We start from the raw sequence: 19,350 nt of genomic DNA, 5'->3' as shown, positions 1-19,350 counted from the left end.
AATTAAAAGTCGTAAGTATTGGATGAAAAAACTTATTTTCCATTTTAAACACTTACGTAACATTAAAAAAAAGTGCGGATTATGGTAAATGGATATACTATCTAAAAATATTGTCTTCAAAGTTAATTTAAATCGGTTTTCAAATATCGTAGGCAATGCAGAACATATTATCAAGCAAAATGGTGGGCATTATTGTGAATAACAATGGTTCCCATTGTTAGATCCTAATAAAAACAAAATATAAATAAAGCTTGGTCTACATAGTATTGAATATAATGAATGTCGATTGAATTGAATAATTCGTTGTCAAGATATAAATTTCCAAAATTTACTAACTTCTTCAGCAGTCTGCTCGCTTATACTTGGTTCCTTCAATGGATTCGAACTCTAGTTGAAACCAGCGGATCGAGTGAAGATAGGAGATTACAAGTCTGATGCTTGGTATTTTTCTCATTCTGTTCATAATTACTAATTTTGAACACTTTTATCTTGTTCATAAGATTATCTTTTAATTCATAATTAAATCAGTTATGAAAGTATGAATTTAAGCCATGTAATAGCCTTCGATAGCTCATGACTTCACTTCGAAATATTTCCACCTGCAGTTATTCATAAACCAGACTTGGTTTCATTTTTAATACGAAATTGCAGATAAAGATGAGTGCAAGGAGTGGGGATTCTGCGAGCAATTATGCTTCAACTTAGAAGGTTCATATAAATGTAGTTGCGCACCAGGATACACATTGCATGGAAAAAACCAATGTCAAGCAAACAACAGTTCAATGTTGGAGTTACTGCTGGCTCAGGATCGGGCGATATGGCGTATGTCAGCTAGCGGAGATGAACGGAGAATAATAGCCAATACGACAGGAGCTAGTGGCATCGATTACCTTTACTCAAAGGGGCAGGTATTTTGGAGCGACGTTAAGACCCGAAAAGTTCACTCCGAGCCGCTTCTCACGGGGAAAAGGTCATATATGCTTGGTGCAGACATCGCATTACCAGGCTCATGGTCCCCTGTCGCAATCGCGATCGACTGGATTGGAGAAAAACTCTATGTCGCAGACTCGGTGGGACAAAAAGTGGACGTTTTTGAACTGGATGGAAGATATCACGGTATTGCAGTTGGCTCAAACCTAACTAGCCCTGCCGATATTGCTCTGGACCCAACCGTGGGACTCATGTTCATAGCAGACAGCAAACAAGTGCTGAGAACAAACATGGATGGAACTTCGGCGTTTCCAATCGTTTCAGAGGCAGCTTATAAGGTGTCTGGTGTCGCAGTGGATATTATTGCCTCAAGGGTATACTGGTGCGACTCTCTGCTCGATTATATCGAGACCACTGACTACATGGGGAATGGAAGAGTAATGGTGCTGCGCGGAAATCATGTCCCCTCTCCGATGCGCCTGACACTGTTTGAGAATCGTATATTTTGGACCGATAGTACAAAGCAGTCGGTTATGAGCGTCGATAAAACTCAGGGTAATTATTCTATACAGAGTATATTCAAGGCTAGAGACACTAAGGGCCTTAAGGCGTTGCACCCACTGGTACAGACTGCCGTTCCAAACCCCTGTGGAAACAATAATGGTGGCTGTCAGCACATGTGCATTGTGACGGCTGCTGGCGGGCGAGAAAGCGGATTGGGCTATCGATGTGCTTGTGACATTGGATGGAAGCTTTCTAAAGATTTGAGAAACTGTAACTTAGTACAGGACTTTCTTATGTATTCACAGCAGAGGTTTATCAAAGGGCGGGTACTAGACCCTGTAACGGAAGGATTCAGCGATGCAATACTTCCTGTCGTTTCGAGAAGGGCCAGATTTGTTGGATTAGATTACGATGCCTACGATCAGTACATTTACTACAGCGATGTACTTCAGGACGTTATATACAGAGTTCATCAGAACGGAACAGGCCGCGAAATCGTCCTTGCGAGCCAAAATGAAGGTGTAGAAGGCCTGGCTGTCGATTGGGTAGCTAAAAACTTGTACTACATCGATTCTAGGAAGGGAACATTAAACGTTCTAAGTACCAAGAATGTAACATATCGAAGAACGCTGCTGAAGAACCTTAAAAGGCCTCGAGCAATTGTCGTACATCCTAATCGAGGATTTATATTCTTCTCTGAATGGGACAGACCGGCTAATATCAGTAGGGCTCAAATGGATGGAACAAATTTGATGGTTTTAAAAAATTTGACACTTGGATGGCCAAACGGTTTGGCTATCGATTTTAAAAATGATAGACTGTATTGGTGTGACGCCCTCCTAGATCATGTTCAACACTCTGATCTGGATGGAACTGACGTTAGGACAGTCAATTCTAGGCTCATTCGACATCCATTTTCAATTGCTATACACGAAGACTGGATGTATATAACAGATTGGAGGCTTGATGCTATAATAAAATTGCATAAAGAAACTGGAGAACGGGAGGCTGTCCTCGTGAGAGAACCGGCGACCAATCGACTCTATGGGGTGAAAGTATTCAGTCGAGACATTCAAGAACGACACACAACTCATCCTTGTTTTATAAACAACGGAGGTTGCGAGAAACTCTGCTTTGCCATTCCAAACAACTCTACTTCTGGCTTTGGCGATCTTCACCTCTCCAATGTGTGCGGATGTCCGTATGGAGAAAAGCTCAACGATAATGCAAGAACGTGCAGTGCTGATCCCCATGGCGAACCCCCTGTACAGGCTTGCCCAAACTTGTGGGATTTCACATGCCACAATCAAAGGTCTGCACGAAGTCTCATATTATTATCGTCACTGAAAATAATTACTGTAAAAAATATTATAAATAGTATGTTTTAAAACTACATTTAATCTTCTTCTGTCTCCAAATTATCGAAAATGAAGCGAAGCTGCGTCATTTTGTTCATCATTTGAATCAAATAAAATATGTTGAAAATTTTTTAAGCTAGATGAGCAGTCACTGGTTTCTTACCATTTCAATGTGGACTAGTACACTGTACAGTAATCTAAAGCTGTGGTACCAAATATGATGATTCTTTACAATGTTGATATTTCTTTAAATTCGAACATTTGTCTAATTATAGGTGTGTACCTAAATCTTGGGTGTGCGACGGGGATGACGATTGCTTAGACAACAGTGACGAGGAGCAGAATTGTACAAAACCGACATGCGCGACACATGAATTCCAGTGTAAATCTGGCAGATGTATTCCTATGACCTTCAAATGCGATACCGAGAACGACTGTGGTGATTACAGCGATGAGACTGGTTGCGCCAATGTCACTTGCAGTGCTGGCCAATTCACCTGCGATAATAACCGATGTATCCCAGAGACATGGAAATGCGATTCAGAAAATGACTGTGGAGATAGTTCGGATGAAGGAGAAACATGCGCTGCTAAAACTTGTGCATACTTTCAGTTTACTTGTCCAAGATCTGGCCACTGCATACCACAATCCTGGGTATGTGACGGTGACAACGACTGCTTTGATCACCAGGACGAGATGGACTGTCCCCCTGTGACATGTTTGAGCACACAATTTACTTGCGCGGATAAAAAAATGTGTGTCTTGGAGTCATACAAATGCGATGGTATATCGGACTGTAATGACGGAAGTGATGAAGTTGGGTGTCCTACGGTAGAACCCAACCAGTGCAACACGGAAAAACAATTCCAGTGCGTTATGTCAGGAATTTGCATTCCAAGAAGTTGGTATTGCGATGGTACTCCTGATTGTGATGACAAATCTGATGAGCCTGAATCCTGCGGCGAAGTTCAATGCCAGACTGGGTACTATAAGTGCAACAACTCAAGGTGCATCTTCAAAGCTTACATATGCGATGGGACAGACGACTGCGGGGATGGATCAGACGAAGACACCAGTCTACATGCCTGTGGCCCTCCTCCTTTCAAATGTGATTCTGGGGAATGGAAATGCCCCAATGTTACAAACAGGTAAGACATGGAAGGTTAATTAGCATTTTTTAATAACGATTTTGTAATATATCAACATGTGCTTCAATTGAATTCCGCTTCACAAGCGGATATTTGCAAACATTTAACAAATATTAGACTTCCTTGGTAAAACAACCTTTCTGAAATAACACCTTCTGATAAAAAAAAAGTATATTAGAAATTGATATACACAAACACGCGCTTTTTATAGATGCATCAATGCCACGAATGTCTGTGACGGTAAGCTGGACTGTCCAAACGGAGGTGACGAAGGGCTGGGCTGTGAATTAGACGAGTGTGAACACCAAGGCGGATTGTGTACCAATGGTTGCATGTTGACCCCACTTGGCGCTCAATGTACCTGTCCAGATGGTGAAGTACTGATGAAGGATGGATTCGAATGTGAAGATTTAGACGAATGCGATCCTCCTGGCCACTGTTCCCAAACATGTGTCAATACAAAGGGCAGTTATCACTGTGACTGTGTAAATGGGTACACATTGGAGCCAGATAAACATACTTGTAAAGCTTTCAATCACAGCGCAGCTTTCCTGATCATTTCTAACAGGCATACAATTCTTGTTGCTGATTTGAAGGACCAGGCTCTAGAGCGCGTTCCGATAAATGTCGAAAATGTAGTAGCTACGGCGAGTAACATGCATACAGGAACGATATTCTGGTCGGACATGAAACTAAAGAAAATATCGAGGTTAGACCGCGGTTACGATCCACAGGACGTCATTTCAACTGGTCTAGACCTTGTCGAAGGCCTTGCTTATGACTGGATTGGCCAGAACTTGTATTGGCTCGATTCTAAACTAAACACTATCGAAGTTGCACGTGAAAATGGGACTAACAGGATCGTACTTGTTAAAGAAAACATCACTCAGCCTCGTGGAATGTGTCTAGATCCAAGCCCTGGAGCTCGATGGCTGTTTTGGACTGATTGGGGAGAGAACCCGAGGATTGAACGAATCGGAATGGACGGCACAAACAGATCAATAATTATAAACACGAAAATCTACTGGCCGAATGGTCTTACCCTTGACGTGGCTACTCAGAGAGTTTATTTCGCTGATAGTAAACTGGACTTTATCGATACTTGCTTATACAACGGAACGGGAAGGATTCAGGTCAGTGACTAACGTAGAAAATCAAATTTCATGTAATTAACCAACTTAATTATACAACGTTCTGTTCACATATGATAAAAAATCTCTTGCTGATTCTCATTCTGCATAGTCATGTTCCATTATAGTATTAGTTCAAAGTTGAAAAATTGTGCTACAAATCAATAATACCTTTTTGTTTACACAATTTTTTCAGGTTTTGGCCGCATCACATTATTTGTTACATCCCCATTCTTTAACGTTATTTGAGGATACGTTATACTGGACAGACAGACAGCTGAACAGAGTGTTATCAGCACATAAGTTCAAGGGAGTAAACCAGACTGTAGTTTCTCACCTTATCTCGCAACCGCTTTCTATCCACGTTCACCATCCGGCCTTGCAGCCCTTGTCGGATAATCCCTGCGCCAAATTACCATGCTCTCATCTGTGCCTCTTATCGCCCAGCAACCCGCTTGGATACACGTGTAAGTGTCACGCAGGCTACAGACTATCGGCCACTGGTGGAATGTGCATAGAAGAGGACGTGCCGTACCTAATGATCTTGCGGGGCTCGCAGATCGTCGATGTTTCTCTTACAGCGGGAGATGTTACCACCGGATTGATTACGCCCGTAATTGGAGTCGATGGCGGTAGACTAATCGACTTTGATAGACGTGACAGAATGATCTACTGGATTCAGGGTAGGGATGGTGACAGTGAGAATGGAACCATTTATACAATCCCTTATGAGGGTGGCAACAAAACCGAATTTCCAAATCCAAGTGGCGACTCAGGAATTGTCGGTTCTGCCGCAACAATGGCTGTAGACTGGCTCGGGCGAAACCTGTTTATAGGAAATCGCGTTGCTTCTAACATAGAGGCAATTAAGATTGATGGTAAGATGCGATATCGATCAGTGATCATTGCCAATACAGGAAACAGGACATCTGTTGCCAAGCCAAAGGCGATGTGTCTTGATCCTACAAACGGACACATTTTCTGGATTGACGATGGCGGTTTTTTGGTACCCATAAAAATCGGGAGGGTCAATATGGATGGGTCTGATCCCATGGTACTCGTCGAAGACGATTTCAGACCAGAAGCCATCACATTTGACGTATCAACAAAGACTGTATACTTCAGTTCTCAGTATCCAGTTTATATCAAATCCATGACCAGTGACGGAAAAAATCTGAAAACCATCTTGACCGCTGATAATAATATTGCCCTGCCAAAATCCATCGCGGTCTACGAGTCAAGGCTTTACTATCTCGACCCAATCTTTGATAAAATCGAAAAAGTCGACCTACCTAATGGAGACAATGCTCAGGTGATAATTAGCAATGATGCGGATTTAAAAACTTTGACAATCTATAAAAAACGGGTCACCCGTCCGCACCCGTGCCTCATGAACAATGGAGGTTGCGATCAAATCTGTCTGCCCTCGACTTCATGGACCAGCGTATGCGCCTGTAGTGTGGGATACAAGAAAGTGGGGAATACTGCCTGTGAGCCGTTTCAAACATTCGCTGTAGTCAGCCAACTGGACGTAGTACGAGGTTACAGCCTCAAGGATGCTAAAGAGGCGATGGTCCCTATTGCAGGTCCAGGCCATCACATTTTACACATTGACGTTGACTATGCCGCGAACTGGATTTACTGGGTAGAATTTAACCGCGGTATTTGGAACGGTATCTTTAGGGTGAGACCAAACGGCACAGAAATAAAGCAGGTGATAAAAGAAGGTATTGGGTCTAACGGTATACGAGGGTTGACGATTGACTGGGTCGCCGGTAATCTATACTTCTCGAACGTGTTTCCTCACGAGAATTACGTCGAGGTCTGCTGGCTTGATGGTAGTAACAGAAAAATTCTTGTTAAAACGACGACTGATGCTCCTCGTGAGCTCGCTGTTAATCCTATCAAAAAATTTCTCTACTGGATCGACTATGGCCAGCACCCAAAGATTGGAAAGTCTTGTTTGGATGGAAGCAAGTGGACACCAATAGTAACAACTGGAATAACCACACCCAGAGATCTAACCATCGATATGATGACCCATGACGTTTACTGGGTCGATTCAACTCTCGATATGATACAGAAGGTCTCTTATACTGGAGGAAACAGACAGCCGATTCGCCGAAATCTTCCCAATCCAATGGGTGTTGCTATATATGGTGGGGACGTTTATTGGGTGGACCGCAACCACGCGGCTGTATTCAAGGCCACCAAACTACCGGGCAATACTTCTCTGCCGCAGACAGTCAGAACCAACCTTCCCAAGCTCAGAGACATAGTTATATTCGATCAGAGCAGCCAGCCACTTGATAACACAAACCCCTGTGTTCAGACGCGTAATGGAGGATGTGAGCAGCTGTGCTTTTCGTTTCCTATAGGTGAACCGAAGCCGTATAAGTGTGACTGTGCAATTGGAAAGCTTGCTCCGGATGGAAAGAAATGCCAATTCGTTAACGAATATCTTGTTTTTGCAACACGAACGGAAATACGAGCTATTAACTTAAATCCCCAGGACACAAGCCTTCCGTTTAAGCCTGTAGGTAATTTGACTAATGCTGTGGGTATTGATTTTGATTATCAAGACAAGAAACTGTTTTTCACCCAAATCAGGCCCTGGGCAAAGATCAGTTGGATGCATCTCGAGGATCCATCTTCATCTATGGAGATTCATAATCTAATTGACTCAGGTATTAATCCTGAGGGAATATCGTACGATTGGACTCAGAAGAAGGTGTACTGGACAGATTCGTCAAACAACAGTATTTATGCAATGAATGTAGATGGAGGTGACATCATTATGATAGCCAGAGTCGACAGGCCTCGGGCGATCGTTGTTGACCCTTGTAATGGAACGTTGTATTATACTGACTGGGGACGTTTTGGTACTTCGGGTAAAATTTTCCGCACAACTATGGCCGGCTCTTTGAAGAAAGCTATTATTGAAAAGGACTTATCGCAGCCAAGCGGTTTGGCCATTGATTATGATGACCGTATGTTGTACTGGACAGATGCAGTGAGGGAGAATATCGAAAGGTCAGACCTCGAAGGTCGAAACCGAGAAGTACTTGTAGCAGCGACAATCTATCCATTTGCGATAACAATCTTCCGCCAATATATATACTGGACAGACTTGCAACTGAGGGGCGTGTTCAGGGCCGAAAAACACACCGGAGCCAACATGATTGAGCTTGTCAAACGGCTTGAAGATTCACCTAGAGATTTGCATATATACTCACCAGCCAGGCAACAGTGCAGTGTCAATCCATGCAACATAAATAATGGAGGATGTGATCACGGTTGTTTCCCTAGTCCCAATGGAACAGTAGAATGCAAGTGCAATGAGAGCAGCAAGATCGTGAACGAGGGTAGGATGTGTGTATCCAATAATGTCTCCTGCGATGCAAACAAATTTACCTGCAGCAACGGACGATGTATTTCTAGAATGTGGGCATGCGACGGTGATGACGACTGTGGCGATCAATCTGATGAGAATCCCCAATATTGTTGTAAGTTTATATTGACAATTGCTACAGTTTTGTAAAAATAAGTATGGTATGGAAATATCAGCAAATTTTTATTGTTACTCAAAGTCTCTTGAAGTCTGGCACAACTGAAAATTTGAACAGCTATCTCCCCATAAATTGAAAAAATCTGCAATGAACAATGAAATATTCACGACTTGAAATTTTTAGCCTTATTATTACACCTTTTCACAAAATTTCATGTTCTTGAAATATCAGATTTTCTTTTCGACATCATTACTTGGCAACCAAACTGTTATTGCGAAACTATGAAGGTATTTTTTCAAAATGTTGAACTTAAAACCAATCCAATGACAACATTATTTCTATTGGTATAACTTTCCAGTTCCGCAATATCATCCGTTGAAAATACTTTGATTTCAACAATTGCCAAATGTTGGCTGTTAAGAACTCTAGAACAGAATGCCAAAATTTTTTAAAACAATCGAATAAGGTACTTTCACATAGTATAACAAAGTCCCAAAAGGAAGAGTCAAACTTATACTTGTTTCATAACTGAATCAATGAATACATACATAACATTTAATTTATGCATGCCTTTTGTATTCTGTAGCTTATCATTCGTGTAGCCCATCAGAATTCCGCTGCAACAATGGCAGATGTATCTTCAGCTCGTGGAAATGTGACCATGAAAATGACTGCCGAGATGGAAGTGATGAACTAAACTGTACTTACCCACCCTGCGCACCTGGAGAATTTACCTGCGCCAATTACAGATGCATTCCGCAATCCCAAGTTTGCAACGGGGTAAACGACTGTAAGGATAACACAACATCAGATGAAACGCATGAACGATGCCCACGGAACTCCACATGTCCTTTGAATCACCTTAAATGTGAGAAGACGAATATATGCGTCGAACCTTACTGGCTTTGTGATGGCGACAACGACTGCGGTGACAACAGTGACGAAGATCCTCTACATTGTGCTGAAAGAACTTGCCCTCAAACCAGCTTCCGGTGTCCAAATCATAGATGCATACCAGCTACCTGGTACTGTGACGGAGACAACGATTGTCTTGACGGCAGTGATGAACCAAAAGGATACTGTGGATCAGAGGGAAGAACTTGCTTCGGCGATTTATTCACTTGTGACAACGGGAATTGTATTCCCAGAATTTATATCTGTGATGGAGATAATGACTGTCTTGACAACTCTGATGAAGATGATCGACATCAATGTAGTATGTATTTAATGAAATTCGTACGCCAATCATACTTTCTTTAAAACACTAGTTTTCCATTTCCAATGCATTGTTTCTTTCAACTTACAGATGACAGAAAATGTGACGAGGAAACGGAATTCACTTGCTCTGCCAATAAAGCCTGGAATCGAGCTCAATGTATTCCAAAAAAATGGCTCTGCGACGGCGATCCAGACTGTGTAGACGGGGCTGACGAGAATGCGACTCTTCATCATTGTCAGGAACCCACTCCGTGCGCCGATAATCAATTTACATGTAACAACGGACGATGCTTGAACCAAGGATGGGTGTGCGATCATGACAATGACTGTGGAGATGGTAGTGATGAAGGAAAAGACTGTCACGATAAGTACAAGACCTGCTCACCGATGGAATTCTCGTGCCAGAATTTTAAATGTATCAGGAAACAGTTTAAATGCGATGGACAAGATGACTGTGGTGATCACTCAGACGAGGTTGACTGCGGTATGCATGTTTATAGAATTTGACCATCATCCATAACTTTTATGAAAATACATTTTATTCGTTTGTTGTTTCTAACAGTTGAATCAAAGTATTCCTTTTCTGATTTAATGCACAGGTAAGGGAAGAAATAGTACCTGTGCAACTCCTGGTGAATTCAAATGCAGAAATGGAGATTGTATTGATCAGCATTTGGTCTGTAATAAGGTGCCTGACTGTGCTGATGAGAGTGACGAGCCAGCACACTGTAATGTTGACGAATGCGCGCGAATTGAAATGAATCAGTGCGGTCACAAGTGCGTCGACACTCCAACCGGATTTTACTGCGAGTGTAATGAGGGTTACAAGCTGTTGCCAGATGGAAAAGCTTGCGCTGATATTGATGAGTGTATTGAAAAACCGGAAGTTTGTAGTCAGGAATGCGAAAACACCCCTGGAGGCTTCTATTGCAAATGTAATGAAATGTGGTATGAAAGAGCTGCTGATGAACACACCTGCAAACGCCGAACTGGTATCAAACCTTGGATTATATTTACTAATAAATATTACATCCGGAATATGTCCATCGATGCTTCGTCTTACAATCTCATGCATCAAGATCTTATCAATGTTGTTGCTCTGGATGCCGATTACAAAGAAGAAATGCTTTACTTCTGTGACGTTACTGCCAAAACAATATATAGGTATGTGGTATGAAATTCTGCAAAACTTAATCATTTCAAATATCTTGAAACAAACTTGCTGATTTTCTATCTACATGAAAATATCTTAGGTACGATCTAGTTTACTTTTATTTGTCTTAATATTAATTAAAAAATCCGCTCTTAGGGCACCACTCGCTGGCGGTGAGAAAGAGATGGTTATTCGTCATGACAGTCATGGCTTAGAAGGTATTGCTGTTGATTGGGTGGGGCGTAAACTTTACTGGTTGGATAGGCATTCCAGGCACCTAGATGTCTCAGAACTAGATGGTACCAGCAGAATGACTTTGAAATCCGGAATCACCGATCCACGCGCTATAGTCGTTCACCCTGGCACAGGATATTTATACTTCACGTCATGGCATCTTCAGGTAATGGCAGAAAAAGTTCTACGATGATAAAATATTGATACGTAACAGTTTGGGCCGCGAACTCATGTCACAGAATTCAATCACATGAAGTATACGACACTTTTTTGTTGCAGGCTTACATTGGCAAAATAGGAATGGATGGCAGTAATTTTACGCGAATACTAACTTGGCAAGACGATATTGCTTGGCCAAACGCTCTGACGATCGATTACTTTACAGACAAAATATTTTGGGCCGATGCTCACCTGGATTATATAGCATTTGCAGACCTCGAGGGCCACAATCGACGTATTGTTCTCTCAGGTTCATCGGTGCCTCATGTTTTTGCAATAACTGTATTCGATGATACAATATTTTGGACCGACTGGAACCTCAAGCAAATCAACAAGGCTGAAAAGTTTTCTGGCAAACATTCGACCGTCCTACGAAAAACAACGCACAGACCTTATGACATCCACATTTACCATCCACTCAGGCAACTACCGTATAATAATCCCTGTGCCGAAAACAACGGTGGGTGCTCACATCTCTGCCTCATCTCTCCATCAACCAAGTCTTATTCCACCGATAGCTATGGTCGAATGGGAATTACATCTTTCAAATGCAAATGTCCAAACCAATATGTACTCGGCGAAGACGGCAAAACATGTCTGCCTAACTGCACCAATGGTCAACACCACTGCGGACCTCCAGATGAGAAATGTATTCCATGGTTCTGGAAGTGAGTCATTAAAAAATGCTCAAGAAAAATAGTGACCCAGTTCCAACTTTAAACTTGATTACAAATTTTAGGTGTGATGGTGAGAAGGACTGCAAGGACGGATCAGACGAATCGCCAAGCTGCCCGCCGCATCACTGCAGGCCAGGGATGTTCCAATGTGGTAACGGCAATTGTACATCAAGCGCAACCGTTTGTGACGGAGCTGATGATTGCGGGGACAGAAGCGATGAGGCAAAGTGTTCTCTCGATTGTCCAGATTTGGAATTCAAGTGTAAATCCAATGGCCGATGCATACACGATTCCTGGAAGTGCGACGGTGATGCTGACTGTAAAGATGCAAGTGATGAAGATCCAAATATGTGCCGTAAGCTTATTTTATAACAACTTTGCCAATGATGTGAATTTTTTTTTCATCCAACCATTGGACGTTTTAAAATACTTTTTTCTATTTCAGACAACAGATCATGCGACCCAGAAACCGAATTTGAGTGTAAAAACAAGAAATGTATTCCCAAGCTGTGGGTATGCGACTTTGACGATGACTGTGGGGACGATAGTGACGAGCCCGCATATCGCTGTCGACAACAGAATTGCACCAACGGATGGCAACGTTGTCCTGGGCGTACAAACTACCGTTGCATTCCCAAGTGGCTTTTCTGTGATGGAAAAGACGACTGTCGCGATGGTTCTGATGAGCAGCCTGAGAATTGTCCAAAGTGCGATTTAACCACTGAATTCAAATGCAGCAATAACAGATGTGTCCCTAAACCTTGGCTATGCGATTTCACTGATGATTGCGGTGATGGAGGAGACGAAGCCGAAGCAATGTGCAAAGACAAGTATAGGGAATGTTCAGAGTCTGAATTCCGGTGCACGAACCGCAAATGTATCGCTTCTAGATGGCGATGTGACCACGAAGACGACTGCGGTGATAATAGCGACGAAATTGACTGTCAAGACTACGTCTGTAAGGTATATAAAAAATATTGTACACCAAACCAACACTGTGCTTGTTTTCACTAATCTCGAAACTAACAACGGATCTTTACAAGAAAGTAGGTACACGACTATATTTGTGTATTCTGATTTAATCAAATACTGGTTAATTCAAAGGAACGGTGTGTGTTTATTGTTCCATTTATTTTATACCCACATGAATGGACCAATAAAAGTAACAGCTATAATACAACTTTTACCACCATTTGTGAATGGCAATTATCCTTATATCCTTCGAGTACAAAAGATACTAACTGAACAAAATTTTTAATAATTTTGATTTCAGTATTCTCTAATATAAAAATTAAGTCCCACCTATTGTTTTCCGAGAGAAACATACTAGGCAGCATTCTATTTTCCTCAACTATCCTATTATATTCTCTTGTAACCAATACCTACATTCTATTATCACTACAATATTCTAATCAGTCAACACTTCATTAATTTTACTACAGCGATGACTTTTTAAATCTCCGATGGTGCTGTTATTTTCAAATATTCCTGCATACTCTGCTCTAAACACAAGTCTGGGTATTACATTAACGTACTACATCTTTAACTACCTTTACTATCTAATGCATATAAAAATTTAATTCAGATCATGACTACGTATGTTTCATTAATTATTAAGTCAGCGGTCAGCATATCTCGCATTACAATTGTCCCCATAAGATCAAAACGAAATTGTTTTATTTGATTGGCATAAAATGAATTTTTATAATTTCTGCTATTCAATATTAATAACTTATGTTTAAAAAAACAACAATTTTTAGATACACTTTCTCTGGCATATTCAAGATCTGTATAACCCAATCTACAACATGTCTAAAAATTATAACTAACCTTCGAAACCCAATAGCATAACATGGAACTTGAACGGAGTTTGAACCATGTTGTTTCTTTTTCCATTTCATAGTTGTGACATTATAGATAAAAAGGATTACATGTGCCAACTTGTGCCAATTTATCATAGACAAAGCATGCTCTACAATGCGAAATGTACGTTTGAAGTAATCGAATAAAGCACATAATTTTTTTCATTCCTACTCAAGAGTAACCGAGTTGCTATATTTAACGCAAAAATAGTATCTCTTTTCGACCATTATATTAGAGTTTTTTTCCATTTCCTAAACTTCCATTTAACTACAATTTCTAATTAGGTCGATTTTTCAGGAGCTTGTTAGAAATAGCGTTTTCATCAGATGCTTCGTGTATCTTACTCTTTTCAAAACGTGACCATATTTTTTCTAATGTAATATCAATTACATATTTTTTGAAATTACACACTGGCATGTTGTTCAGCAAAATTGCAGTTGGTGTGTCAGAGTAAAATTTACATAATTCCGCATCCACATTTCGTGGTTAATCATGTTAGTTTCTGGGTTATATTTTTTTTTTTTATATATACAAAAACCCCATTCTAAAACTCTTTTCAATTTTGAGCTCTTATAATACATTGTATAACATTATCCTTGTATAATTTTCCCTGTGATTTTATTAGAATTCTCTACATTTGTTTTTCTTACAAAATACGTGCGTAGTTAACGATGCTTCTGAACACATTTTTTATTCATATTTTCATATTTTTTTCATATGAACTTCGGTTATTTCCAAAGGTTTTAAAGCTCTGATTTTACAATAAAAAATCGAGACGAATTCTGCGAGGTCTAAACATTTTTGTTACTTCGCGAAATAGGAAAATATGTATCACTTTATTTTCTGTGTAAAACAACTTAAATAATAGGGTAGAATTAAAAATAATCAGTGCTTAAACATGTAAACTTCACGTGAAATGCTCCATCATGCAGTCTCGCTACATATGGTGTATTCTAATTACTTCGAAGTTGTACGTGATATTTTTTCTCGTGATTATCTAATCGTCTCTGAAGAAATGAATTTTTTCCATGGTTGATTTTTTTATTCAGAAAATAAATAACTATATATATATTTCCTACGATATTTTCTGAGTGCAGTTGATGCATGCATAAGTTCTGAGGGAATTCCGTCACTTTTTGGTCACTCAATTGTAACTAATTTTGCTTGAGACATCATTTTCCAACCAATGGTATTGCTGGTATACAAGTAAAAGAATATTTTATGCCTTTTAAAATTTGTAATCCTTTTTTAAAATTTTATACTTACGGTTTCTGTGTGGTAGAGTAATAACTCGGTTGGTCTGTTTGCAACAGTGTTTCCGAGTTTTTTATTCCTTCCAGCTCCTTGTTTTCTATGTCGATTCCAGTTTTCCTAAAAACTTCAAACTCTTTATTTTTATACTTTTTATTTACTCCAGTAGTATCTATCTATGTGAACTTGTATATTATTACATTTTTTCCTTCAGCTTGTTTGATTAAATATTTCAATTTTCTTTCCAGAATGTAAGCGTTTTTTTCTTGTCGTTCCAGTGTTTCTTTTTATTCAATACACTTTGTTTTCCACTTACTTTCTCAATTAACTTCATATGTGACACTACAACAGATCTGATGTGTTTTAAACTTGATCAACCTGATTTGTTAGTTTCTCAAGTAAAACATTTAGATCTTCGTTAAAATTGGCATTTTTTTGTAGAATTAATGATTCATCACGTGCTCAAGGGTGGGGAAAAAGAGAGAGACGATTCTATTTAACTATTTCACAGGGAATTTACTCATTATTTCTGACCCCTTTGACATTTTGTGCTGCACTTCAATTAATCAGTAAATAATAAAAATATGGGCATAAAGCTACTCTGGTTGAGAGGAATCAGTGAAAATGAAATGCAGTAGCAGGGTGTCCAGTCATCATGGAAATTCTGGAATTATGGAATTTGCATGGAATTTGATACGTTCTAGAAGAAACCAGGAAATCTCATGGAATTTCATATCGTGTCTGGAATCTTGTAAACTTGACTCGATGTTCATAAAAATTTAGCCAAATCTTAAAAGTTGTCATTAAAACTCTGAATTATTGTAAAAATTTTGACTATCGTGCATGTATCTATTTCGAGTCGACCTGGAGAAATCGTGATCTGGAAAACCTGCTCTACAAACTTCGCAACAAAATATACTTCAAAAGTAATCTTAGAATTTAAACAGCAAACGTTGATATCTTCCATTGATATTGAATTGTTCTTACTTTCTTTTTACAGAATGATACATTCAAATGTGCAAGTGGACATTGCATCGCTTCGTACTTGCAGTGTGATGGGGCTCGGGACTGCCGCGACATGAGTGATGAGATTGGATGCAAACCTCGGTTTCCTGACGGACGTTACTGTCCCGAGTCTCAATTCCAATGTGACAATACTCTTTGCGTTCCATTTGCCGATCGTTGCGATGGTATTGATGACTGTACTGATGGTTCCGATGAAAATCCTGCCATGTGTGGTGAGTAAAATGTTCATGCAATTTTCATAAAAGTGTAGCCCATAACAAGAGTAGCAGTGATACTCTAAAATCGTCAAGCTGCAGTCTTTCTGTCAAAGTAGTTGAAACTATGATTCAAAAAATTGTGCGTTCACAGCCATGTTCACCTGCGATCCATTAAGGAGATTCCAATGTTTGAATCGCAAGTGCATACCAAAATATCAAATTTGCGACGGCATAGATAATTGTGGGGATGGGTCTGATGAAAATAACATGACAATGTGCGCTGACAAGATTCGACCCTGCGATCTTAATACTGAATTTCCTTGTGCAAATAAGAAATGTATCGATAAATCAGAGCTGTGTGATTTCGAAGATGACTGTGGTGATGCCTCCGATGAATTGGGATGTCGTAAGTAGTAGTGATATTCGTGATTATAATTTGAAAGCCTGATTACAAATTTATTTACATGTGCTTTGGAATATTGTTAATTGATAAAAATAATTCAATTCACCTTCACTTTATTTTAGATCAGTTGAGTTAGAAGTTCGTGACTGTATTGGTTGTATAATTAAAGTTTTCGTTGGTTTTGACAGTCAGTGATGATAAGATGCATTCATAGATAATGATGTCTTTATTACGACGTTTCTATTTCAGATCACAATAAGCGCTGCTCACAAGACGACAAGGGCGGGTGTTCACACTATTGCCATGATTTAAGCGCCAATGGTTATATATGCGCTTGTTACCCAGGCTACATAATATCTACTGAAAATCACAAGCACTGCGAAGACATTGACGAATGTGCCAAAGATCTGCATCATTGTTCCCAATTGTGCACGAATATAAATGGATCTTATTCCTGCTCGTGTCGTCAAGGATTCCATCTCTCTGATAATCTAAGCGGTGTATGTCGTGCTGAAGATCCCAAAGTGACGATATTGTACGGAAATGGTCCAGAAATACGTGGTTTCAATCTTCACAAACACGAAGAGATTGACGTCGTCGCCGACGAGGAAAGGGTCAAAGCTCTTGATTATGATGTAAAAATGGAATACGTGTATTGGATCGATGGTCACAATAATACCATTAAACGATCCTACATGCCTAATGCCAGAAACGGCAATGTCAAAATTGGATATGCCCAGGATCTTAATATAAAAAGTGAGTTCGATTTCTCGCCTTGGAAAAAACGGATTATAATAATTTGAGGGGAATTTCTGTACGATCTTGAACCTCAATCTGAATCAAAGCTCATCTTCATAAAATTGTATTTGTGTTTGTGAAAAACAAAGTCTTGCCATGAAAAGGATTAAGTAATTTTATTCATTTTTAGTGTATCAAGAAAGAATTCGTCAACCTACGATTATCAATAAATTCAACTAATTTTTATTTGCAGGTGACTCAAAGCTAACTAATTTGGCACTTGACTGGATATCTGGAAATCTTTACTGGACGGAAATCGACGCTTCAGGGACAAGGTCACACGGGCGCATTATGGTGGCAAAGTCAGACGGTCGATATAGACGAAGCTTGGTTACAGTGGGTCTGGAGAAACCGACGTCGATCGCGGTAGATCCTGAGTTAGGGCGCATGTTTTGGTCGGATGCAGGAAGCCAGCCTAAGATTGAAGTAGCCTGGATGGACGGAAGTAAGCGGCACCCAATAGTAATTGAAAGATTGACCACCCCATCAGCACTGGTGATAGACTACGAGATGGATCACACCTTGTACTGGGCAGATGGTGACAATAATGTTATTGAGTCTGTCAGACCGGATGGCTCGAATAGGAAGGTCATTCTGGAGAGCGTAAATCTCCAGCACCCGATCTCTCTAGATGTTTTTGAGAACAACATTTACTGGACAACGCAGAAGGGAGACCTTGTCCAGAGAGATAAATTTGGAAGAGGAGTAACCGTTACATTGTTGAATAACGTGAAAGTTCCAGCAGGTATCAAGGTGCATCATCCGCTCAGATACAACATATCACTGAGAGATCCCTGCCACACAGAACCTTGCACTCATCTATGCTTGGCCATACCTGCGGGCCACAGATGCCTTTGCCCAGACAGTGCTGGACCAAGACAACCTCATGCTAGTGAAAGAGTCTGCGACGCTGTGGCAGAGCGACCGCGGCCGTCTCCCAGGGAATGTCCTTGCCAAAATGGTGGAGTTTGCAGGGTATCTGAAAACAATGAACTCGAATGTGCTTGTCCAACTAATTTCCACGGGGTACACTGCGAAGTCAGCATCGTTGCTGCTAGGGCTGGAACCTCCACTGCTGCTATTGTCATTCCTATCATTGTTGCTATTTTATTCCTACTTGGAGCTGCGGCAGTGTTCATCGTTCTGAAAAAGCGACCATTGTGAGTACATTTTTTTTGCTTGCATGTTTACCATGAACAGGGATGAATATTGGATAATAAAAATTATGTAATCATGGATATGAACTCGACCGGCTGAAAATATTGGAGCATTAGATTTTCAAATGCGACTTTCAAGAAACACCACCTTAGATTCTAAATATCTTCCATGTAAATCAAATTTTCAGTTTGAGTGTCGAATACTCAAAGTTGATGAACCTAAATTGAGTTCGGGTTATGACACAAAGCTTTTATTTCACGAAAACAAAATAATAATACAAGAATGTTTCATTCGATATGGTAGGGTTTAATATCTCCTCATCTTCAATGCTAAGATTTTTCAATGGTAATTAACCACGCTTTTATTACAGTGGAAAAACTACAGGTTTGGGTAGTCTAACGGGACCTCAAACTGTTTCATTCAGACAAGGCAGCAACGTCGAATTCGGTGAATCTACACCAGAAAGAATGGTAAATAGTTGTTTTACGATTATTCGTACTTTACATAAAATGCATTTTTTTAATTATTCAAAGCCACGTTTTCATGAACAATTTACATGAAGCGGGTGGGCGTC

The 19,350-nt window shown here is 40.1% G+C and overlaps 1 protein-coding gene across 2 annotated transcripts in view; it reads left to right on the top strand.

The window, feature by feature from the left end:
• Positions 1-19,350, top strand: part of mgl (low-density lipoprotein receptor-related protein megalin) — a 59,765-nt gene that overhangs the window by 36,374 nt on the left and 4,041 nt on the right. Inside the window, exons 7-22 of one of the 2 annotated variants that reach the window (XM_046615592.2) lie at positions 652-2,746; positions 3,068-3,940; positions 4,152-5,073; positions 5,267-8,576; positions 9,166-9,795; positions 9,886-10,281; positions 10,397-10,961; positions 11,107-11,350; positions 11,464-12,071; positions 12,143-12,435; positions 12,526-13,043; positions 16,195-16,432; positions 16,569-16,823; positions 17,070-17,576; positions 17,812-18,778; positions 19,147-19,246. In XM_046615592.2, coding sequence (XP_046471548.1) covers positions 652-2,746; positions 3,068-3,940; positions 4,152-5,073; positions 5,267-8,576; positions 9,166-9,795; positions 9,886-10,281; positions 10,397-10,961; positions 11,107-11,350; positions 11,464-12,071; positions 12,143-12,435; positions 12,526-13,043; positions 16,195-16,432; positions 16,569-16,823; positions 17,070-17,576; positions 17,812-18,778; positions 19,147-19,246 — 12,521 coding nt within the window. The remainder of the gene's footprint in view (positions 1-651; positions 2,747-3,067; positions 3,941-4,151; positions 5,074-5,266; positions 8,577-9,165; positions 9,796-9,885; positions 10,282-10,396; positions 10,962-11,106; positions 11,351-11,463; positions 12,072-12,142; positions 12,436-12,525; positions 13,044-16,194; positions 16,433-16,568; positions 16,824-17,069; positions 17,577-17,811; positions 18,779-19,146; positions 19,247-19,350) is intronic. The other variant, XM_046615593.2, reaches the window with a different exon arrangement.

The sequence above is a fragment of the Neodiprion pinetum genome, chromosome 3 (assembly GCF_021155775.2).
Source record: "Neodiprion pinetum isolate iyNeoPine1 chromosome 3, iyNeoPine1.2, whole genome shotgun sequence".
Classification (NCBI taxonomy): domain Eukaryota; kingdom Metazoa; phylum Arthropoda; class Insecta; order Hymenoptera; family Diprionidae; genus Neodiprion; species Neodiprion pinetum.
This window is presented reverse-complemented; position numbering and strand designations above follow the sequence as displayed.